The sequence below is a fragment of the Halichoeres trimaculatus genome, unplaced genomic scaffold (genome assembly GCF_033239565.1).
Source record: "Halichoeres trimaculatus isolate MK-OKI-2021-1 unplaced genomic scaffold, fHalTri1.1 fHalTri1_scaffold_14, whole genome shotgun sequence".
NCBI classification, from domain to species: Eukaryota; Metazoa; Chordata; class Actinopteri; order Labriformes; family Labridae; genus Halichoeres; species Halichoeres trimaculatus.
In genome coordinates this window covers 20648638-20674393 of record NW_027437192.1, presented here as the reverse complement: position 1 = coordinate 20674393, position 25756 = coordinate 20648638, and the positions used below count along the sequence as shown (strand labels likewise).

General features: G+C 39.8%; 1 protein-coding gene across 1 annotated transcript in view; it reads right to left on the bottom strand.

The window, feature by feature from the left end:
* The window catches only part of vps50 (VPS50 subunit of EARP/GARPII complex), a 147387-nt gene that overhangs the window by 109932 nt on the left and 11699 nt on the right, over positions 1 to 25756 (bottom strand). The window contains exons 4-5 of the mRNA XM_074686866.1: positions 23186 to 23257; positions 9666 to 9719 (exon numbers count right to left, since the gene is read on the bottom strand). Coding sequence (XP_074542967.1) covers positions 9666 to 9719; positions 23186 to 23257 — 126 coding nt within the window. The remainder of the gene's footprint in view (positions 1 to 9665; positions 9720 to 23185; positions 23258 to 25756) is intronic.

The window sequence follows — 25756 nt, the reverse complement described above, 5'->3', positions numbered from 1 at the left end:
CACACTGGAAGAAGATAGATGTTAAAGTTGATGCTATTTGTGCAAAGAGTGTGTCATCAGAGCCAGAGTGTAGTTTAAGAGTCTTTCAGGACAACAGATAATCATAGAAAAGCATCCTCTCCTCAGAGCTTTGACATTTGGAGGATCAATGAGCACTTTGCTCAGAGAGTTCAGCTGTTATGCCACTTCAATGACCTCTGTTAAGAGCAAACACCCTCAGCTGAACAGGCCATTTTTTTTTCAGCTTTTCGCTCCCTCCTTTTAGTTTTAGTTCTTTTTGATCTGGCAGATGTCATGCCTAAGGTGCAAGATGCTTGTGCTTTGATCTTTTTTATATATATATGTTTGATCAAACGTCCGCACAAAATGGTCCAGTGTTCACAAGAAAGTCCTCGTTGCACTGTCAGACAAAACAACCTTTAACAGACAGAGAGGAGTCTGAGAGGAACATGTCCTCAAGGGTTACTAAAGAAAAACACAACGTTACAGTAGCACTTCAGATTTATTTATAAGATCAATGACCCCATTCAAACCAATCCGTCCTCCTCATCTTGAGTTTAGACTAAGGCTTTGACAAGTCCTCAGAGGAGTTTGCAAAGGTTGACTCTCACATGGGGGGACAAACATGACAAAACTCTTTTCTGCTCAGAGAAAAAAAGAAATTAAACTGCTGGACAAGATGTGCATGCTATGATATTTAAATTTTTCATAAACAAATGTTTAGGATTATTCTTGTTCACACCAGAATATGTCTTCTCAAATAATGGCAGATGTATAGAAAAACTTTATAAAAGGCAACAGTGTGTCTTGTGATTTTTTTTTAATTTTCAACTTTCATATTTACTGATTTTTTATCGGTTTTGAAGAGTTATAGAAGATAGTTGATACGATGCTGCCGCCAGCACCATGCTAGCCTTGCTAGCTCTGCTTAGCTTCGCATCAAGACTTAAACCAGAAATAACGTCTTTTTTTTACCACAAGGAATAGCTTTGTTGGGTCAATATAGTAGAGGTGTAAAAAATATTGATACAGCAATATATCACAATACTTTGACCTGTGATAAAATATCAATTTCAACTCTAAATATCAATATTTTTGTGAAAATAAAAATTCATATTTGAAGTGAGTTGGAAGTACAATACATCTTCCACACCTCCACTGCGGTAGATGGCTCTGAAGAGCTCCTCCGCTGTATGTTGCCTAAAAACTGCGTAATAAACATTACCTCAAACTCGATGGTGTGGGTTTTGATGCTGTAAAAACAATGCTTTCTCTCTATTCTTCGACCAGTTATTTTAAAATCATTTTAAGATTAATTTTAACAGTGTAGTAGACTGATAAAACAATAATCATAGTCATGTTTCATGCAAATTTTTTTTTTTTTTTTGCAACATTAGTTTAATGTCACAGTAGTTTAAGTGACAGACTTGACAAACTTTATGTTTTCTGGTTAAGTGTATGTATGAAATACTGCATCTGACTTTCGGTATTTTAAACACAGTTAAATAGAAAAATTGTTTTTAATCAAACAGTTGACTGAGTGGAATATTGCAATATATCACATTATTGTGATATCATGATACTATCTTATCCTGAGTTTCTTGCCAATACTCACCTTTACAATGAAGTGTATCTTAGCTAATAGTAAAGGTCCTCCATACAGTCATTAAAATATGGACATTGTATTGCTCACTCTGATGCTTTTCCAGTGAAACCAGTCACACATTTAAGTGCAATAATGCATCCAGATAAGCACACAAAACTGCTGTTGAATAAGTCCATAAGCACCAGTTAGAACAGTTTATTCATACATGAGAGGGCCACTGTGGCTTCAGCAGTCCCAAACCTACATTAAAATGTGTCCTCAGAATGTGCCCTCGCTCCCCGTCCCAGTGGGGACCAGGCTTGGGTCAGGCTGACTCACCAGGTCCGGCTGAGGAATAATTTAGCGTCTGAATTCGGCAGATTGAGTCACGTAGTGGGTGCAGTGCTGCAACACCACTGCAAAGAGTTCACAGAGGAGGAAGGTTATCATTCCTTCAGAAGACATTCCAGACTGCAGAGTCTTGAAAATGATGTAATTAAAAGGAAAATGAATGAGTGATTGAGAAGCAAATCCATGCATAGTAATTATTAAGTAACCATAGAAGTGCATTTCAGTGCCAATGTGTTCAAGAAAGATTGGCGCCTTTTTTTGTCAAAAAAAAAAAAACAATCTTTTGCTTTGCACAGCACATGGTCTGGCATCAATTTTCAACCCTTTTAATGTGCACTTACACTTTTTCACAAATAATACCATAAACACTGCATCTATAAAGTACTGTGCTGTGTAAATACTCAAAATTCAGTTCTGCGCACAAATCCACAGAGAGAAAAGGAGAAAAAACAGCTTGAGCTCACATGTGGCTTCAAACCAAATCACACACTCCGAGGCACACATGAGCGCTCAGTGTGTTGCCTGGGGCTTCAATTTGTTGCTATAGCACCATTCTGCGCCATCTACAAAATGTGACAGCCGCAGCTGACCTGACAGACACAGGGCTCAATCAGCTTAGCCTGTGAAAGAGGGTAATTCACTAACTGTGTAGTAAAAGACTCTGACAACTGGTCTGTCAGGTTTAGGCTGATAAAAAAGGATTAAAGGACCAGTCAGCATGGCTACTAGGATGAACTTAAATGATTATGATTAAATTTAATAGCCCAGAAAGCAGATCTGTGTACTGTAAACAAGCAGGAAAGGTGAACAGTTTAACTATACAACCGCACTCACAAATGTGCAGGAAGAAAAGAAAAGGACACAGAGGACAACATGCTTAGTCAAGAGGGAATTTTTACAGATTTTTTCCTATTCATATATTCATGCTACAGCTCCTCTCTGTGACCCACCTGCACATTGTACTTTGTTTCCAACCTGCCTCCACATACTTAAGATGCCTGTTCAGACCAAGGTCAAGTCATTTTTTTGGAACAGTGAATAGATCCAACACAGAAACCCCTAAATTCCCAACTGAAAAACCTTGACATAAGTTACATGACTATGGCTGAACATGACCTTTTCTGAATAGAATAGCTCGAACTATGAAGCAGCACCAAGACCCTCCATGTAATCTGCAGGTTTGACCACCGAGATTAACAATCGTTTTCAAAGAGAGCAGCAAGGGAATGCAATCAGCTCCACCAGCAGCGTTTCCACAGGAGAGTAATTCAATAAGAGTTCTTGGTCCTACCTTGGTCAGGGCTACCTGGTGTAATTCATTAAAACATGTGCTCTCAGGCAGGCTTTTGTTCCTGCGGGTTTCAGGGTCACACAGTATGTCAACCCTATTATAACTGACAGTTGTTTTAAATTGTCCTGGTGCATGTTTTGTTGATAAGAAAATGAAAGTAAATAGACTGTTAAGAGTTTTAACCCATTCAGACTGGATGCAACATTGCATCGTTTTTACCTTTAAGGCTAGGTGCAATGTGTGGGTTATTTGAGAAAGGTGACTCATGAAATATGCTGTTTTTTGAAGAAATACATGTGGGGGGATGATGTGCATGTTTTGGGATTTTTTTTAACACATGGTGGAATTGGAAAATTTGGATTGATTTTTATTTCTCTTTTCGACAGGCAATTTAACAGGTAAGATTAATGACGCCGTCTGAAAAAGAGCCCAAAGGTTGCATCTGGTCTGAAAAGGGATAAGATATACACGCATAAATGTTGCATCGGTCTACATGGGTTAATAGGAATAAATGTCACTTTCTATTGCTGTGTGACTCAACCATAAACTGTAAAAAATTGGACTTCATCTTGCTTGGCTTGAAGTGAAATGGCTACAAAAACTGCTCCCCCTGGTGGCTGGCTGCAGTATAGGTAAAAAAAAATCCATCTCCCTGTCATTCCAGATGGGCTGCGGTCAAACTTTAAAGGTATAAATACACCCTGTAGAAATGTTTCTCACATCTGATTGTTGTGGTTCTCTAAAGATATATTATTTGGCAGCCTTGTATTCAAGTCCTATTTTTTTCTGAAAAGTTTTGTTTTCATTAGTTATTAAAGGCTAATAACAAGGCTTTACGTCACCTTTAACAATGATTGACAGCTGCTCAATCAGTCCTCTGCATAACTGGGCCCATAGAGCTTATTTATTTGAATGAAGTTAGAAAAATCTGAAGTTGCAAAAACATATTTCTCTGTCTCATCCTCATAAAAAAAGGAACAGAGATTGTACTGGTATTGGATTGGTTGAGTATCAGTGTCCATCAATGCCAAAGCCAAGGTTTCAGCATCAGGGCTTGAAAAGTTGGATCATGCATCCCTACTGGGTACCTTTCATAGGATGGATAGAATAAGCAGAAAAAATCAATGTAATGAAAGTACTTCAGTTTTGAAATTTTAGTTTGGTCATTTGGCAGTTGTCTGTATCAGGGGTGACAACAAAAAATAGATTAGAGGGTAGGCATTATTTAGGGGTGAGTATTGGCAAGAACCTCATGATACTTGGGTCAGAGTACGATAGTATAACAATCACACGATGTTGTGATATATTGCCATATTTAACACAGTTAACTAAGAAAAAAGAAGAGATGATATTTATGTAAATCACGAAATATTATCCAAATTTTAAAGGAAAAATTAAGTCAAAACTATTTGTTTGAAAACAACTTTTCTATTTTATTGTTTTTGAAATACTGAAGTCAAATTGAGTGTTAAATACATACACTTAACTTGAAAACACAAAGGGAATCAAGTTTGTCACTTAAACTACTGTAACATTCCGCTAATGTTGCAAAGAAACTAGTGTAACTGATAAATGTCGGTTGGTCTAGCCAATTACGCACGTAAAAAAAAAAAATCTGATATTACGAAAAAAAAGTTATTGTGATTATGATTCTATCAGTCTACTACACTCAAAAAGCTAAACTGGAAATCATTTTAAGCTAATTGACCCCAAAATAGAGAAAAGCATGTCTACAGCATGAAAATCCATATCATCAAGTTTAGGAATAAAATATTTTTTTTTATGTAGCTACCCTGAAATTATACTCATTTAACAGTCTATGGGCAACATACATCTCTGAACCAACAGGACACTATGGAACAGACTTCTCAACCCAAAGGGCCCACTTTAAAAGAGCCCATGTATACAGGTTTTCAGCCTTTTTTCAAAGTTACACTTTGGTCTATATAGCACATTGTTCATACACACCACTTACACACATGCAGTTACAAACTAGTGCCAGAAGCAGTGCCAAAGAGAACAAAACAGTAAACTCTAACTGGATCAAATTTGAGAGTACAAGATTTTGAAAATGTATAAATAAGTCTGAGCAGCAAACACGGACACACAAGTTATGAATAAGAAGCTAAAAGGTTTTTTTTCCACATGAGGGAAAATGATCGCAATGTGACCCAGTCTGAGTGCAAGTGCAGGCCATGTGTTCCCAAAGGGCAGCTACAGTGATTAGACGCAGGCCCTTACAGAAGCAGGGGTTGGTCACTACACAGCCATGACTCACATCAGAGACCAAGCGAGCCATCATTTTAAGCTCTGAGGCACGAGTGAAAGTGTCTGTACAATTTATGTCCAGAGATGTGTTATACACGCTACACAGGCACAGTGGCACTGGGCCCTTTGGCTGTGTGTTTTCTGCTGTGATACTTGTTTCTATGTCTGTGTTTGGTAAGGCGTCACAGAGTGGACAAAAGAAAAGCTGGAAAAGGGAAAGTAAAGAAACTCCTCTTATAGAAGTAGGTACGTTGCAGTAAACAGAACACTAAGAAGAGCCCAGAGTAAGCCCCCATTTTTTACTGAAAGTTCCTGAACCGTGGTCAGCTGTAGTAAATTTTCCTGGTTGTATTTACTTAAAAAAGCAAATGAATATCAGTATGTGGGCTATGGAGGGTTTTTTTCTTCAAAAACTAAAAACTGTAATAAAAATAAACTCTTTGAATCAAACTGAGGCATGAATTCAGTAGAATAAGGAGAATCCCGAACACCCTCTCAACTCCACACTGCATTTTTCCCTGGGTGAATATGGGCAGAAAGGGTCAATGCAGTTGCCCCAGAAATCCCCTGTAACGTCTACTAATAAGCTCTGCTGTCATTTGGACTCTGCAGAGTCACTGGGAGGGTCGCAGAAATAATGATCAATTTGCTATTCATAGACTGACCTTCACATGGTTTAACAATGACAGTAATTTCACTGCAATTTCAACACATACCAAGATTATACAAGCTATCAGTCAGCCACTGAGTCCAGCTGGGTGTAAAGATTCACTTACACAACATTATTATGACAGGCCCTTCAAAACTGCAGTGGTGATATATATCTGACAGGACCAGTCAAGCTTGGCTACTAAATCAAATGAAAGAGACAAACTCTTTCAATCCAATTCAGCATGTACACAAACATGCATATTTCAGCAGAGACCAATCCCTGACACGCTGCCAAGACAGGCTGTGCTTCATTTAAAGATTTCTTAGTTATCATGTTCCTTCTGAAGAAAAGCATTTGGCATATTTATGTCTTGGCTCTTAAACTTGCATGATGTTATTAAATTGATGAATGTAATGTCTTCTTAAAGTCGAAGCTCTTGCCAATAATCCCACATTAGCATAGGCTAACACATCCTCATACAAGTGCATGGCACTACAGGACCTAAACAAGAAATTCACACGTTTAAAAAGAGAAGTACTGAGGAGTCAGGAGAGTCCAGGTGATCTGCACACTACATATTATATCTAGCTTGAGACAGTGATAATATGTTTCCATATGTCAGAATTAAAATAACTTACTCAATTTTTCCAGAAGCTGCTGCTGTAAGATACTAAAGAATGCAACAGACTGGTCATTTGAATACATCTGTGTGGGGACCTTGTGTAGTTGTTCTCTCTTCTCCTAGATTTGGTTCTCACTTTAGAAAAAAACCTAGGTGAGAGGACACTGGTCAGGGAGGATCAGCTACTTTGATGGTGGAAGTTGGTTAAGAAAATTCATACCACAAAAGCTGAAATCTATGCATGGGTTTACCTTATTTTTTATTAGAAAAAAAAATTATTAGACTTAGTATCAACTTAAACTTTATCTTTTTTTAGGGATGTCCCAATATTACATTTTCACTTCCAATACGATACCGATACTGCAGCATTGAGTATTGGCCGATACCGATATTAATCTGATATAATATCAGCATTAAACATGCATACTTTTATTACTTATTTTGTAGTATGCCTGTCAAGTTAGAAAAGGCTTGATTAAGTGATATTATTCAAACAAAGAACAGTAGTCAGCAACAGTAGGTATGAGGAAAAACTGACCCATTTATAATTAACCAGTGGGTGACAGAAACTGCTTATATCGGCAATTTTAGATGCATGCCGATGTAATCCGATTAGGGCTGCACGATTATCGCAATTGCAATCGCAATCGCAATGTCAGCCCATGCAAGTACGTAATCGCAAAAGAGGTTATCGCAATCGCAATGTCAGCACATGCAATTCAGATTTTTCTCCATGATAACCAAGCAAGTCTGTAGACTCACCATGACACAACTTTTTTTATTAAATCGCAAGCACAATCGCAATCGCAATCGCATTATTGTCCACCTAATTGCACCTTTTCCCAAAATCGTGCAGCACTAAATCCGATACTTGTTTTTTTGCTGATATCGGACCGATATCCAATATCAATATCAGACTGGGACACCTCTATCTTTTTTATCCCCCAAAGTGAAATTTGCTTTGCAGGTAGCCAGGGAAAAACTTGAGAACACAGAAAACACAATCACATCCAGACATCACACTGAAACGGACATGTGCACAGATACTCCAAAGAATAGCGCCTCAAATACACCAGATACGTCTGCAGTGCGACTCCATTACGCTGTGTCTTGACAGCGTTCATCAACTCGCACCGGCTGCTTGTTTATTCCAACAAGCTGTAAGTCTCTATTTATGTTGGGCTGTAAAACCTCAAACCTGTTGACTCCTGGTTTGGCTACGCTCATTATGTTATTATCATAATTATCATCATAGTCAAGCTAAATACAAACTGATTTTGACACCGTTTGTTTTACTTTGAAGGTCACTGGGTGTTTCTAGGTAGTTTTCAGTCAGTACTTCCTGTCCCGCTTGGTTTTCCCCATGCTGAATATATGCGTCACAGCTCCACATCAGTCAAAACTAGGATGGCTGTGTATTACCTGCAACACGACAGAGCAGCCATGCAGACGTACTGCAACAGAACGGATCCTGTATGAGTCGACACATTGATTTGAATGAAACCTGTTTGATCTGTTTGCTGTAATGGAACTGAAATGCACTGCAGATGCATCCAGTGTATATTAGCCGTGAGGATAACTTGAGGCAGCACCACCATTACAAACAAAAGTACAACAATAGTAGGATCGCAAACTACTAGCGACTTTGACAATGTGTCTCAACATCTTTTTTTCTCCTATCGAGAGGTTGACAAACCAGGAGACGAAGGCAAAGGTCAATGTAGTATAAGCCACATTCTATTGACAAGTCTAGAAGAATGTCTTATTTCAAAAAAAATTATCCCCAAATTGATTAGGAATTTAAAAGTAATAATTTATATCAAAAAAAAAAAGAACTGGCATTGTTGAACCATTCACTTTTTTAGTTTCTTGTATTGAGACAGTATTCTGATACCAAAAGACTCAATAGCTAGATTTTTTTTTCACCCCATTGGCAGATTTTTTTAGCCCTAACAAGTAGTCCAGATGTCATTTTTGCCTTTTAATATCTAAAAATAAGACATTTTTCTGCACTTGTGTAGTGAACGTGGCTCAAATTGAAACCAAGAAATATTGTTTTTATTTACTCTTGCTAAGAATTCATTTTTTGCTGTGTATCTCTATCTAAGAGCAACTGCTGATGAGGCCTAATGATCTTTGGGTCCACTTGATGGAGAAAAATCTGCATGTAATGTACATGGATATGATTAAAAAAAAAACTAAAGACACTAATGCTGTCTTTTTCTGTTTCATGAATATATTTATTGAGTTCATTTTGCTGAGGAGCAAACCTCCAGAAAAAGTGCTCCATGTTCTTCTCTTTCTTTTTAAATAGCAGGTGCTTTAGTTCTCTTAGCTCATGTTTTTCATGTTCCAGGGGTCAAGAATGTTGCTGTTGCTGCAAAGTGCATCGCTAAAATGGATGCAGCATTTGAAATCACATCAGTGTTCATTCTGAGTCATCACTAAGGCAAAAGTGGTCTGGGATAATAACTGTTCTCTGCTGAATTTGTCTGACTGCAGAGTGAGTAATGGCTCACTTGAAATAAAAAGTCATCACACATTTAATTGCAACATCACTAGGGGGATGCAAGGAGGGATTTAATGGACTTGTTCTTAATACACATCCTAAATCTTTTCTGAATATAAAATCTATTATTACCCTCATTTCCTTATCCACGATGAGTCAAACTGCCGTTGGTACAGAGGGTAATGCTGATCTTTTCGGCAGTCAGACTCTAAATCAAGCATGAATCCACTAGCACAGTGAGATGATCTAAACAGGTCTATGTCTGAAGTCAAGAGGAGATGACGTCAAAACTTTGCTTGACTGATGTGTTTTGGTGCAAAATTTCAGCAGTTGAAGAACTTTTTAAATCAAGTGGCTTGTCAGGAAAAGTTGACACTGGGGGCTTACCTTGACATACGCAGGCTGTTTCTCCAAAATGAGATCTGCAACCTTTTTAGAGACCTTCAAACAGAGAGGGAGAAAAAGAGAGAAACAAATATTACAACAAAAAAGTAAAAGAACAATTTGATGTTCTTCAAAAATGTCACCTCGCAAAAACATTTTGTGATGAGTGCAATCTCACTGTTGAGGATGGGTCAGGAATAACAATCACTGCTGTCTGTCTCCTAACACAATATAGCCAAAGCCTTTTATGAGAGTGTCTTCCTTTCTCATTTTCATTTCATTCTGTCTCCCTAAACAGCATTTCTGTTGCTTTAAGAGGAGACTGTTCTCCCTGTTCTCCATTGTGTTTTTTAATGTTCTCTCTCCTTCTTGTCTGACTTTGTGCAGCAGGTTTGTTCATTTGCATCAATTTTCTTAAAGCCCATACATATAAAAAAGGTAGTCCTGTGGTGAAGAATTGTATTTCCAAGTGTTGCAGTAAAAAATAGTTTCCCCCAACTAGCAGCAAGAGTTTTTCCACAAACACTAAAGACAGTTTATCAAGCCTTTAAATGTCTCCTTATTTCTTGTTGAGAGGATCAAGGGGAGAGAAGGGAAACCAGAGAAACGATGAACAAGGATCAAAAACCACTCACTTAACAGATCCTATACCACAGATCCAAACTGACAAACACCTAACATCACTGGAGTTGCGTAACGGACAAAAGACAGACCTCAAGGGTAGAGTCTGCAGGATTTTCCAAAAAAAATAGAATTTCAACTTCTACAGGAATAATCCTTTACAACTGTCACTGGGCCTCTTTACATGTGTGTCGGTGTCTGTGTCTGCCACAACCCCCTTCTCAGCCTGTATGTTGATGCTTTGATTGTTTTGGGACATTTCTGGGCAGAGAGTAGGCATGGTTACCACAGCCAATCAAAGTGAGCTCAGTGTGCAAGTGACTTTACGTGTTAATTAGCGAGGGGAAGAAGCTATCACAGGTGGATATGATAGTGGACGTGGCACTGAGAAAGAAAAACACAACCAAAGTAAAACGAAATGCCAAACAGATAAAGCTTTTTCCTAAACAGCAGTGAGGCTTGGCTCGACATTTACTCGCTTTCAGGCACTTGAAGAGCAGCTTGGGATGAAGAGCGACGCAAGTTGGCATTCTGCTAACCAAGTACATGTCAAATACCCATGATGATGCATGAAAGAAACTTCTGTTATTATCATTTTCCAAGTAGTTAAAGGGATAGTTCAGTTTTTTTGAAGTGGGGTTGTATGAGCTTTATGTGACCACTAAGGACATTAGATACAGTAGAAAGTTGTCTCCTCTCCCTCAGTAAGACACAAACTGTAATCGATGGTGACGAGGAAAAAGATGCTAACAGGGAGAGACGGTACCAAATTCAAAGCTATTTTCTCTGCCTACAAGAACTAAAATCAAAAAGTAATACCACAGTTTAAGAGTACGCTACATAAAATATTTTTTAAGTGCATTAAGTCTTCGGAAATATAAACATTTATCCGGACCTAACTAACTGGTCATGTGTCCATCCGCGCAGCGCTAGTGCGCTCCGTCCCCCCTCCTCCTTCCAGCTGTAGGGAATGTAAACAAGCTATGCTTCGGGCGCTGGTTGTAGCCTCGTGTAAGTTTGATCAAGTATCGTAATTCTTTTGTTTGTACTCTAAGGATTGTGAGGCAGCGAAGGAAATTCAAAATGAGTGACTATGAGAGCGACAAAGAAGTTTCATTCACTTAGGAACCAAAAGGATACCTGTATGAACCGGAGCACACAGAAGAGGAGCTGACTAAAATTATTACTTAGATCATTTCATCCCCAGGGTGGTGTCCATACATCTGTTTCTGGGGAGTCTCAGTTATACAGTATGCAGTAGGTTACACAGAGGCTTTATTCTGGCTTTCTGCTGCAGTATAAGCCCAAAACAAAATAATATAAAAATTACAATCTGTGATGAATACCCTTGGGTGATGGAAATCACTGTAGCTGTGATATACCTACTATCACCCACTGATAAATACAGAACAGTGCATATGTCAGTCTCTGTATTATATTTAAAAGTTTATTTTCTTTTTATAGTAAAGCAAAATTTTCAAACTGTGCTACAAATACTTTTCTGTAGAAAATTTGGAGCTAATTTTAATACTCAAGGACATTAAATGATTAAATAGATTTTAAAAAGCAACTATCACCTATTCCCCTCACTGGCACTTTTCCATTTTTATTGCTGTATAGGTACTCACACCGACATTTACACACACCCAGCAGACATTTCATGGTAAGTAAACAATTTATTCAAAGTAGTCAAGAGGTGTTTGTATCTGTCAGTAAACAGGAGGGCAATCTAAGGGCAGGGAAGACTTTTCATCATGTGAAAATATTTATGTGACCGATGGGAGACCTGAGCAGATGGCGTAAGCTGCTCAGAAGGAAATCTGAGCGTTCCTCAGTGGAGACTGCCGCTGTCTTTTAACATTAAAATATGTAAATCAGATGCCGACAGAGAAAAATGTTCAGTCCTTGGTTGACGCTCATCTTCAATGTTTCCCCAAATTAAGGCCAACCCCCACCCATTGGTAGCCAAATGACAACAGCACATTATACCGTACTTCTTGAAGCAGTGAACAAGTCTCATCCTACACTACAAACCCAGCTGTGAGCAATCAAAACCTCCTACCTCAGCCAAAAGGCCAAAGCCATTAACTCCTGTGGCTTTCACTCCCTTATAGAAACCATGGCTAATTGTGAATCAGCTGAATTGTCGAGCAATAACAGTGTATGAAGATGAAGAAAGTGTTGCTGGTAATTACTGACTAGCAATGAAAAACGCGGGGTCTGGTTTGAAGGACACACTGTTAGACAACAAGGGAGATATCTTTCCCTGTAGGTACAGCAGGATGCCAAAAAAAAGAAATATGAGCAAATTAGCAGCAAAAAGACAGATTTATGAAGTCGCTCACAAATAAAAAAAATAAGCTTTAACAAGGCAATACAGCAGTGATGATAGTTTTAACCAAGAACTCTGATAAATAGAACATGCTAAGCTTGTAATAAATAAGTCAGTGTGTGAACATGCCTTCCACTTCTGAAGAGTGATTTGAGATATATGTGGTAATTAGGACTGCATTAGCTTGTGCTAATTAGGGTCTTAAGCAGTGGAAAAATACCAAGCAACTAAGTAATAGCGAAGGTAGGCCTTTGTAATTAAGACAGCTAATGAGAGAAAACTTAACATTAGAGGATTTTTCGCCATAATCACTAGAAGTGGTGTACTGGTGTAATTTTGCAGAACTGAACTTCCTGCAGATGTGGGTGTGTCTTTGTCTCTACATGTGATTAACTGTCGACATGTCCAAGGTGTAACCTGCCTCTTGCTCAGTGTAGGCTGGGAAAGTTTTCAGTCTTCCAAAGGGGTAAGAGGTATAGACTGACCTGGACACACTCAAGGTGCTCTGGAGCTATAGGCTTCTTTTATATGCAGCAATGTGATCTACCACAATTCACTTTCACTCACACGCATCACCTGAAGCTGCACAGCAAGATGTCTTCAACCCCTGATTTAAACACGGGAAGAAACTTGGCAGCAAGACAAGGGTTTAAGCAAAGGTTGCATAAGCACTCATAACTTTAAAAATACTGTGCAGAGGGAAAGAATTCATCATTCCTGCTGGAGGGAGAGTCATCTTTAGCTTTCAAGTTTCATTAAAAATTGAGAATGTTCACCCACATTATTAACATCGCCTCCTCAGACAACTCTGCAGCCTACATTCCTGGGAAGAAGACACTTTGAGGTGCATGGGAAGTGTTATGTAAAATGTTGGGTTACTGCACATGATGAGTTATTCCTGCAGAAGGATTAGGGGCTTCATGCGATATAAAGCGGTGTTGTATTGTTAGATCTTTAGAGCCAATTTCAAGGTTTTAACTACTGGAGTGAGAGAAGATCAGGTTTGGCACAAAATAAGAATCCTGAGGCGGTCGTCTAAAGATGATGCATGGCCTTAGGAACACAGGATGAGCAGTTCGCATCAACATTTTTTTTTCTGCTGCAGATAACCTACACCCCAACTAGTGACCTGTGAGAAATTTGCCTCTTTGTACACGTGTCAGCTACAGAGGGCAGGATCATTTCATCCCTCAGAGTGGGGCCATTTCGTCTGTTTATTGGAGAGTCCCAGTTTTACTGTAAATAGTAAGTTACACAGAAGCATCACTCAGGCTTAAAGTAATACCCCGGGATGGAACAAGTTGGGTCCTATCACAAGGTTTAGGGCAGAAATTACCCCTACAGCAGTGATTTTTGTACAGCAGAAGCCCAGGGCGCACGCACAAAACACCCCCTCCCTGCTCCTCTGCAGGTTTCCTCTGCACTCAGACGGGGCCAATTTTTACTTGACCAAAAACACAAATAAATGGACTCCCACTGAAAGAATCTGATATCGGTCTGCATTCACGCTTTATTTAGAGAATTTTCAGCACGTTACTTTCACACAAAAACACCGCTAAATAGGGCTCTATTTCTCATCATGTCGTGAAACGGCGCTACCTCAGCTGCAGAGCCACAGCTGGCTCAGTGTATCAGTCCGCGTGCGCGGCGTGACAGATATAAACAAACGCAGGTAGTCTGCCAGGACGAAGAGACACGATGAGAACTATTTTATAAAGTTATATAGTTATATATTATAAAGTTTTATAAAGTTTTTCAAGAGTATTTTATAAAATTAGTTATTATTTTAGTTTTAGCTCCTGTGTTTACTCATTTTAAGTCAGGATGGCATTTCCTCAGTCCTCTGATTCTGTTTTCTGTCAGAATGTCCTTTTTATGTCTTTGTGTGTTTGAGTAAGTGAGTGTGTATATTGAGTGTGGTTTGGGAGAGGGAGGATTGTGGGGTCTCATGTTTTTATTTTATTCAATTGTGCAATTTTCTGCTTTTTATTTCCCTTCTTGTTGTTTCATTTTTATTTTTTTTGTATTACAAAGTCCTGTACAAAAAGTGCTATACAAATAAAGTTTGATTGATTGATTGATTGATGGATTGATTGATTGATTAATTGATTGATTTATTATCTAAAATCCATCACCATAGTAGTGTTAAGAGCGTCATTTGAATTTTTTTTCACCAAATTAAGACCTTTGCACACCAACAGCATGAAATTGTGAAAAATGTTGAGCGTCATATTCGATCTCCGCAGCTATTCTCCTCCAAACGATGTCTTTGTAATTGTTGTCTTTGTAGTTTCTCTGTCTTTTGTGGTAAAGAACCAGCTGCTGGGACACGAACACAATCAATGTTGATTGTTTTGGTACGTGACGTGTCAACAAGTGATTTGATTGGTGGGACGTGTACTCTTTGCAAGGAAAACATTGGAAAAATCAACCTCAGTCCAAAAAAATAAAAGCCGCAATTTTGCTCAGCTCAGTGTGAAAGCTTGTATTGAAAAACAGTAGGTTAAAAAATAAATAAATAACATAAGAAATATTTGTGCAAACAACATGTGTCTGGTGTGTTCGATGTGACATTTTAGAAAGGAGAAGTTTGGCCTCTGCATGTTTACATTTGAATTTGAGTTTAAACCTGAGAACAAACAGAACTCTAGAACCTCTTCACTATGAAGTCACAGTGGAACCTTTACATGAACCAGGGTCTATGAGAGAGCAGCTTTCCAAGAGATCATTACAAACCAAGCATTCACTGGAGACACACGTGTCTGAAAAGAGCCAACAAACTGAGCAAAATGTATCCAAAAATGGAGGCAGGAAACACTCAGGCCGACAGAAAGGTCTGCAGGAAAAGAACTGCCCATAAAAATGCCAGTAATGGCAACAAGGTGAGAAGCAAGCTCAACCTGAAGACTTTTAAACACCAGGTCCAGGGACGAGCTGTGGACACCAGCAAGTTGGAGGTCAATAAACTCCGACAAGACGCAGGCAGGCTCAACATCATGTTGAACAAAGAGAGGAGCACCTGCCAGTTTGAAAAGAGGGAGAAGGCTGCACTCAGTCACAAACTGGACATGGCCAAGAGAAATCTGGTCAAAGAGAAAAACCTGAGAGAGGTTTATGAGAACAGGTGCAAAGAGCTGGAAGCACTGCTTAAAAATGCCTCAGTACCAGTTCCTCCTCTGCAGCTGCTGAAGACCAGGAAGGAAACTGGTGGCAGGACGGATAGAATGGAGGTGGACAACGCTGAGCGCGACCTAGAGAGGGGGAGGAACAGACTCCTGAGGCAGGAGCTGGAGAAACTCAAAGGTGCTCACAGCCAGCTGCAAGCCCTGCACCAAAGCCAAACAACTGAGGCCAGGAAGACAGTGGACGAGCTTAAAAATCAAGTCCAGGTCTATGCCAACAAGGTGGCCCAAGATCAGGCCACTATGGCGGCTATGACCAGAGAACACCACGCCCTGCTTCAGAAGATGGCAGAAGAGAGGCAGACTGGCTTAAACAACCTCAAAAGTGCAGGGCAGAGGATTGAGGCTCTGCACCAAGAGCTGCAGCAGCAGAAGAAGGCTGCTGACAAAGCCACACAAGATCAGGCTGCCTTTACATCTCTGCAAGCCGATCACAGCGCCCTGCTGCAGAAAATGACCGGGGACAAGGCTACCATGGAAGCCATGACCAGGGAAAACAACACCCTGCGTCAAAAGATGGTAGAGGATGGACAAACCTACCAGGCTCATCTCAGGCACGCTGAACAGGTGCTGCAGTCACTGCAGCATGATCTCCAGGAGCAGAAGAGCAACAACAACAAAGCTCTTCAGGATCAGGGAGCCTACACATCCCTCAGAGCTGAACACCAAGCTCTCCTCCAGAAGACCACGGAGGAAAACAAGAGGCACCAAGCTGATCTGTTCACTGCCAGGCAGACAGCTGACACCCTTCAGCAGGAGCTTCAGAAACAAACCCAGGCTCATGCTGACAAGGTGTCTCAGGACAGGGCTGCTATGGAGGCAATGATGAAAGAACAGAACGCCATACGTCAGAAGATGGCAGAGCAGAGCCAGACGTACCAGGCTCATATGCAGCACGCTCAGCAGGTGCTTCAGTCGCTGCAGCATGAGCTTCAGCAGCAGAAGGAAGCTAACACCGCCTCCAAGGACCAGTCATCCATCACGTCCTTAAAGGCTGAACACCAAGCCACCTGCCAGAAGATGGTGCAGGAGATGACCACCCTGAGGCAGTTCGCAGCCCACAGAGAGCAGATGCTCCTACAAGAGACGGAGAAGCTAAAAACTCAGCTCCAGGCGAAGAACAAGCTCCAAAAAGACCACGAGGAGCTTCAAGCCAAGATCAGCACCAGGGAGGAAGAGTTCAAAGCTGCCATCCTGGAGGAGAGGAGGAACAACGCTGCCATCAGACGAGAGATGGAGATCTTCAAATCTGCTCACCAGAGGCTCACAGAGAGGCAAATGCTGCTCCTCCAGAGCTCACAACAATCTGGAGGAAACCCTGGGACTTCCAGCGAGTAACCTTTGCTCTGCTCTCCTCTCCTCTCCACCCTCCCAAAACCCTCCCCCTCGCTCAGAGCTCTTTTACTGGGCATGTCAGGGTTCCTGAACATGCTTTAAAAAACTAAAACTAAAACAAACAAACAAAAAAAAACAATAAAAACAAACAAACAAAAAAAAATTAAGCAGTTAATTTTGATTTCCATGTAAGGAGTGTTTCCATGTTGTGGAGTGAGGTGTAAAAATAATTTACATATTATGATGGAGGTGTGGGTGTCCTTCCCCACCAACATTTGAAAGAAGTAGATTCAATTTCCTACTTTCTGGTGCATTTTATCATGTTTTTATACTGAAAATGATTTCCCTCTTTAGTTGTTTTTCCTTGGAGCTGGCACAGTCTGCACTCACTGACAATTATTACTATGTCCAGGTGTAATACACAGAGAACGATAATAATTATACAATTATTCATTTATTCATCCCTAGAAGGTCCTGTGAGGAGTTTGAAAGTGATCTTGCAAAAGTCTATTTTCTAGATATATGCCTGATTGTAATCCACACTTTAAAATGAGATTATCAGCACTAATATTACTGGTTACTGGTTATTTCAAAATGCTACTTCTTAATTTGAGATCAGGTCGAGCAGGATGAGATTGATTTACAGCATGTCTGATTCTCTATGACAACAACGCAAGCTGACAAAGTTTAGCGGTGAGAAGAGATAAAACACAGAGATCTGTGTTTTTCTCTGCTGGAAACGATTTCTGGGATTCATTTTGTAGTGATGGTGGACACTGGAGCTGAACTGTCATACAAAAAAAGGCCAGAAAAGAAGAAGAAAGCTTAACGGGAGAGAGATACAGCCCAAGCTAAAGGCTAATTAGCTTTGAGCTCAGGCTGCATTAATATGAGAACAACACATTTACAGTGGGGAAAATAGGTATTGAATGCATTAACTTTTTTCTCATCACATTTATTTCCAAAGATGCAATTCAAACTAAATTTCTACCAGACATTGGTATCAACTCAAACAATCCACACATGAAAAGAAATCACAACGTTCAGGTCCATAAATAATGATTATGTGGAATTAAGTACGATAACACAGGAAAAAAGTATTGAACACACAAACTGAGACTCATCTAATACTTAGTGGAGAAGCCTTTGTTTGCAATGACAGCTTCCAGACGCTTCTTGTATGTTTGAACTAATGGCCCACACTGCTCAGGTGAGATTTTGGCCCATTCCTCGGCACAGATTGTCTTTAAATCTTGAATATTCTTTGGTGCCCTCTGGTGAACCCTTTTCTTTAGTTCTTTCCACAAATGTTTAATTGGATTTAAGTCAGGTGATTGACTAGGCCATTCTAACAGATTGATTTTCTTTTTTTGAAACCATTTGAGTCAACTTTGCTGTGTGCTTTGGATCATTGTCCTACTGGAAGATCCAGCCACGTCTCATCTTCATCATCCTGGGGGATGGCAGCAGATTCATATCAAGAATTTCCCCATACATGGCTCTATTCATTGCTCCGTCAATTACATGAAGTTTGTCAATACCATGAGATGAGAACAACCCCATGCCATGATGCTTCCACCTCCAAACTTCACTGTTGGTGTAGTGTTTTTTGGGTGATGTGCAGTGCCATTTCTCCTCCAAACATGGTATGTACAGTATATTTAGTTGTCAGATTACTGCTGATGGAAGACTAACTGTCCCTACAACAGTCTGGGATCTGCATGCTTTTGCTCCCCTTACACACTGGCTTAATGATACAGAGCAGGGGTCTGCAACCTTCACTTTCAATAGAGCCATTTTGCCTCAGCTCACCTGGATTGAAGTCATTCCAGAGCCACAAAATCTACTTTACCTTCACTATAAAAACTAAAAAGTGTTAAAAAGAATGTACATATTTAAAATATAGTGAAAAGTTATCTAAACAATATGATTTTATTATTCATACAATGCTATATGCTATGAGATAGTTTATGACTTTTAAAAAGTTGAAAAAAAAACAATTTCAAAAATTTGCAAAAAATTAAATAATTGAAATTATAAAATTTGCAAAAGTTTTGACGTTTTTGAAATCATTCTTGAATTGGATACCATATATCAATTATATTGTTCAACTCATTCATTTTTGTTGTTTGCTTATGTCTTGCCACATACCAAGCGTATATAAGCCGGCAAGTTGGCAGTCAAATGAATCCATCCACAAAGAATTTGAATCTGCATTTCCTTCCAGATTTGTCTTTTTGTAGATTTAGTTTTCTTACCAGGGCTAAAAAACTTGAGGTTAGCCACAGCTGCATGGAAAGTTGGTGGGCTATTGATGTTGTAGGAAGTGGAGTAGGGCGGTGGGAGGCTTTATTGCAAGATGTGATTCAGATTTAGTTCAACATAATGTTAAATCATGATTTTATTTAGTGAGCATGTCTTTAATCAGCCATACCCTCTGCAAGAAAAATAAAAATTCTTTATTTCATTTTTTTATTTTCAAAGCTGCAAGGAGCTACTGCAAAGGGGTCAAAGAGCGGCATGGGCTCCAGAGCCACAGGTTGCAGACCCCTTGTATAGACCAAAGCCTGCTGAATCGTGGCTGGTCGAAGCAACACAGACTATGATTCTTTTTTGTCTTAAGTGAAGAATGAAAAACCTTGCCTTGGCTTGCCTTCCTTTGCCTGGCCTTACAAACAAACCACAGATAGGAGCTGTCACTTCTCTTCAAGGACTTGTAAATAGGGATTATTTTCTGGAAGGCACTCACAAATGTAAGCTTTTCCAAATCACTTAAGGTTTCATGCATCGGTGTCTTCATAGGAGAATTTAAGCAACAATGCACAACCAAAAGATTTCTCTGGACCCTGACATTTTGGAGTTTTGCAGCGATTGGCCTTGAGCAAAGCCTCTTCAAGGCATGTGTCAGAGATGCCAATTAAGCTTAGATGCCAAGACAGACACGCAGGGCCGATTTTCTCATCTCTGATCTCAAAGAAACTCCATTCTGCCCCACAGCAGAGAAGGGAACTTGGTCAATATGTGTCGATATAACAGTTCATCTAAACTCCTCATGGCAGGAGTGAAAAACGAGCGCGAACAGAGGAAAAAGTACATGGTGTGCACATTGTACAGAGACCTGTCTTTGTCACTTTAATCTCATCTGCTCACAACTTACCTAGGTCAGAAACCAGTACACACACACACACACACACACACACACACACACACACACACACACACACACACACCAATCGAGCTGCTATAAAGCTTTCCAAAATTGTCACAGATGAAACCTTGCACATCATCTGCCGGGGGGAAAGGCCGTCACAAGATAGCCCCGTGGTGAGAACCTGAAAGACCCATTATCACCTTTTCAGAGGGCTGTGCTCTATTTCACACACTGAGAGCCATAGGTCTGTATGTATGCTGGGGTGTGCGTGTCGGTATTTATAAGTAGGGGGGTCAGGTTGTGTACATTATGAAATGGTATAAATATTTTCCACTTGCAGAGATGGGAGTACTGTGTGTGACAGCAGAAGATCAGCATGAGTTTGGTTCAGAATCTGCAGTCTGGTATAAAAGAAATAGTGTTTGCCATTCCCTTTATTCTATAGTCTCTTTCATAAAGGACTTGTATAATATCCGTATAATAAAAAGGAGTCAGAGCAGGTGTATATCAAAGGTAGCTTATAGGAGCTCTGTGGTATTTAAGAAACCACACTGGTTGTGGGTTTGTCCACAAAAGCTCAAGAATGCAGGTTTGCATTGATGAGCTCTGTGAGAAACAGAGCTGCAGATAATATGCCTGCCAGCACACTGGCCCAATTACCACGGCTATTCCAACAAGGTGCCTGCAGGCCCACAGCCAAGCAGGCAGAAAGACAGACAGACAAAGTGAGAGGGCTTTTGTGTGAGTACGTTTGTGTATTCTTCGGCTCTCACACACTCTGGAGAAAATGAAGGAACGGCTACGTGAGCATCTGCTGGAAATTTCCAAATGCTCAAAGTGACGTCCGATGACTGTGGAGAGCTGCATGTACGAAGCGGAAAAATGAGACAAGATGTGGACTGTAGAGAAAGGAAATGAGATGAGGGAGTGTTTGAGACCTCAGGTGTGCCAAAGTGACGCTTGTCAGGAAGGCAGGATAGTGGGTGAAATCTGCTCCAGACAGTGGGGATTGAGGCAGCAGGAACCAAAACAGCTGCTTTCTCGCCCACGTGTTTCTATAAATAGAATTTGTTGACAGGGCAGCGCTTCAATCTAACACTGAGAACCTGCCTGACCTGAGAAAAGCTGGCATGTGTAGAAATGATCCTGCTGGGACTGCAGGACGAAAACACAGAAATTACTGACTTTACATCAATGAAAAAGTATGTCAAATGTTTGTACGTCTTTCTCCATGTCAGCTTTCTTCACGTAAAGAACCACTGAGGTTTCATGGCTGTTCATAACCCCATGCATTCCCATACTATGTAAGTTCCTTTCACTGGGGTGGGACATACACAATCTGCAGGGTGCCACTAAATTTGTTTTTATGGAATACTAGAGCATACTAGAGAATGAAATGAGCTTTAGGGTATTTTTTTTTTATTCATTTATGCCAGAAAATTTCTGGCATTTCTTGGTTCTTTGATTTTCAGGAAGACTCCTGTCCTCCTCCAATTATATGTCACTAGCTGCTAGGGCTGGGAAGATATGCTACTCTCACAATTCAATTCTCTCAGGATTTTTGGGTTGCCGATTCAATTTAATTTGTGATTCTTAGATATTTACAATTTTAACAACAGACATTGTGAAAAAAGTTAAATGATAATGATAATGCCAACAGACTATATCAGGATCTATATTTTCACATACAATGCACGTCACATGAGTCAGAGAGAAACATTTCACCCTCTGCTGGAGAAAAGTGGAAACTTTTTTCCAATCCAGTTTATAAACAAAGACTGAAATGAAGAATCTTAATTTGAACATTACCAATTTTTTTGACAATGAATCCCAATTTTTGATATTGTCAAACAAAAGACCCCGGTATATCGCATATCGATTTTTTTTCTCCCACCCATACTAGCTGCATTTTCATTACGGTAACAATTCCGCAAAACCTAAATATCGCAATAAAAAATGTTAATGGAAATTTTGAAAAACCTCTCAAATTTTGATAAAACGTTTTTAAGCTCTCATGAGGTGGATTTTCAGAAGTTCTGATATTGAAGTTTATCACAAAAGTGTAATGGGAACACCTTTTTTGGCCACGGTCCTCTCCCAAAAGTCCCTAGCATGTGTCTAGTGCAGATGTTTGTGTTTTTGAGCGTCAGTAGCGAAGGCATCAGAACGACTGAGAGCCAGTCAGAGTCAGAGTACACAGGAGGGAGGGACGGAGGTGTGTGAGTGTGTGTGTGTGGTAGAGCAGGCAAGATGGAAGTAATGATTTTCATTCAGTGTTTTGTTCCCGCCTATTTTGAGCTGGCGTGGTCAGGCCGACAGTTTGACCAGTGAATAAAAAAACAATGTTCACGAATCAACATCATTATGATAGCAGCGCCTGTACAGATGTTGTGTATTACTTTACTCAAGTTGTGAGCAATTCTAGTGATAATGGAAATACTGACACATTCATTCTTTATTCAAACTTCAAGAAATATCGCTTTTGTTTTGCGAAATTGTGTAGGAAGGAAACACAGCTAGAGTCTTTTCATGTTTTCTTGAATGGGGTGAAGTGGAAATGCGATTGCATTGCCATATCAAACCAAATGGACCGTTGAGGGATACATTTTTCAGCTTGATTTAAAAGACAATGATAAAACAGAGCAATTAATTAGTTTTCAAGAGAAAGGGGTGTTTCAATCTTTATAAAGGCTGGACTTGAGCTGGTGGAGATAACATGATGGATAACACCAATAGAGTGCATCTGTTACCTATGTGAAGTGTTGTAGAGCTGAGCATGCCAGCCCCACACTCATAAACTCTTATGGAGTTAACCTGGAGTTTTGGGACAGTGTACATGCTCTTCATTAGGAGATGGGGCTGTGGCAGGTGTGAATGTAAAAGAAAGAGATGAGAGACTTACGGCTGCTTGTTGTTTCTTTAGTTTGTCTCTGTACTCCTCCAGCTCCTGCAGGTTGAGCTCAGGTGGGAGTTTCTGTAATCACACACAGAGGTACAGACATACGTTACTGATTGTCAAAAATTCATCCTCCTACGTATGTGAGCACCTGAGACATCTGCAAAAACAGAATCTGTTATATGTTGTACTTCCTGTTTGACTGTCTTGTCACAGTATAAATAAAAGTTTAAAACATGTTTCTTATGTATAGGGTTCTTGCACCATTTAAAAAGTGAAATTTAATGCTTTTTAAGACATTTTTAAGACCAAAACAAATATAATTTAAGATGCAAAATTTCATTCTGTTGACGAAAAAAGTCAATTTATTTGCTGTAAACACAATCACAACTCACAGTTGGCGTTTTCTCTTTTTTCCACCATTTTATTTTGATTGTGATGCAGAAAAAAAATAACAAAAGTTGCATTATGGTAAACAACACACTGCGTTGCACTTAACCCTTGTATTGGGTTGGAAACCTGCTGACGTCTTTGGTGTTAGCGGGTCAAGTTTGACCCATGGGTAAACTTAACTTGTTTATATTTAAAAAATAACAGCTATCACTGAATATTGTTTTTCACTTTACAGCTAACTTATTATGTATTCATATCCATGTAAACAATGTTTTAAATGTTATATTTTTTGGCTTTATACTTTTTTATCTTACAATATATCACTCATTTTTTAATTTAAAAAAACCTATTTTAAATCACTTTTTATTTCCTAATGTGAAGACCATGGGTAAGCACATTATGCAAGACTAAAATTAGAGCACACATTCCAATAAGTTAGTTGTATTCTTTGTTTTTAACCTAACATTATCAACAATAGAAACATCTGTGGTGTCGCGGGTCAAAACTGACCCGTATGGATTTATGTCAGGGGTAAGGCAAAAAAAACTTTCTTTTTCATTAAACCAACTCTTTTTACTCACAATAGCATGTGCAAATTCAAAATAAACTCACAAGTTGTGTGTGCTTGTATGTATGTGTGGGGGGGGGCCATGAACTGAATAGTGAAAAGCATCACTGCACCATCATTGTTTGTGCATTTGTGAAAACAGCAATCACGCTCGGATGCGAGACAAAACAAGCGGTTTGAGATCGCCAAAAGTAGGTGGTCTCGGCTTGCTTCCATCCGAGCACTGTAGCTGTTCCTGTGCAGTGAGAACACAACCACCCCAGCAACCGGCACAACTGACTCATAACTGCGGCTAACACTGTAGTGATGGGGGCAGTAATGAGCCCGGTTGACAACTGTAAAGTCAAAACAGTCGAAGAAAAAGAAGTAGAAGAATTAACAACAGCAGCAGAAGAAGAAAAGACTGAAGAACTGAGGAAAATGAGTCGTGGGCTCATGCGGAGCAGTAAAGAAAAAAAGTGCCTTATCGAAGTGGCTTAACGCGGTTGGGACTCTTGAAAAAACTACATATGTTGATCGTATAGCGCACACTGTTAGCCAGATAAACGCTATAACGCAAACTAGCCACAAACGTTGCTGATGCTCCATGGCTGTTGTTCCCTGAGGAAAGCAGGTAAGAACATGAATGAATGAATGAATGAAGATAAAGAAACTCCCCACCTTCCAGGTATGATTTCTGACCAATGAGAGAAAAAAATCAATCACGTGGCATTTGTTTACAACTTTGGACCACAAGAGACTTTTGCCTTGTGAACACAAACAAACCAAGTGACAACCAATTACAATTGTACAATTGTATAACAAGCCACAGGTGTGAATACACCTTTAAATGGAGGTGTCCCAGTCCGATATTGATATCGGATATCGGTCCGATATCAATATCGTTTTTCCTCATACCTACTGTTGCTGATTACTGTTCTTTGTTTGGATAATATCACTTAATCAAGCCCTTTCTAACATGACAGACATACTACAAAATAAGTAATGTTTAATGCTGATATTGTATCGGATTGATATCGGTATCGGCCAATACTCAATGCTGCAATATTGGTATCATATCAGAAGTGAAAATTTAATATCGGGACATCCCTACCCTTAAAGTATGCTGCAGGAACTTCTGGTGCTCAGGGCCACAGCAGGGATTTTCATCTATCTTGGGAAACCTAATCTCCACTCCTGAGCATCTTATTTTTTCAGATATCTCTTAGTATTTCAGAGAACTTAAGCTTGTTAAACTGGTGTGACCCAAGAAGGCTGCAGCTCCGTCTCCGCTTGACAAAACAAAAAAGAGTGCTCGGTAAATATACTCTGCCAGATCGGAAGTCAGATTAGTGAAGAAGGTTGAGGAGGTTATTTAGTACACAGCAAACAAACTCTGCGAGGGAAAGTAGATATTACGAATTCATGGCCCAAAGGATGATAGGTAATTACTTTCCCCTTGACTGAGAGTCTCATTTCAGATGGTGTAGCAATACCAAGATAAATCTAATGAGATTTCACACCCTTCCTCTGTTGAGCGGATGCAATCCATCAATCTGGACGTCAACGGTACACACACGGCTCTGCAGAAGTGGAAGAGGCAGCAGCTCAGGTGAGAAGGAGCTTTAACTCTGCCA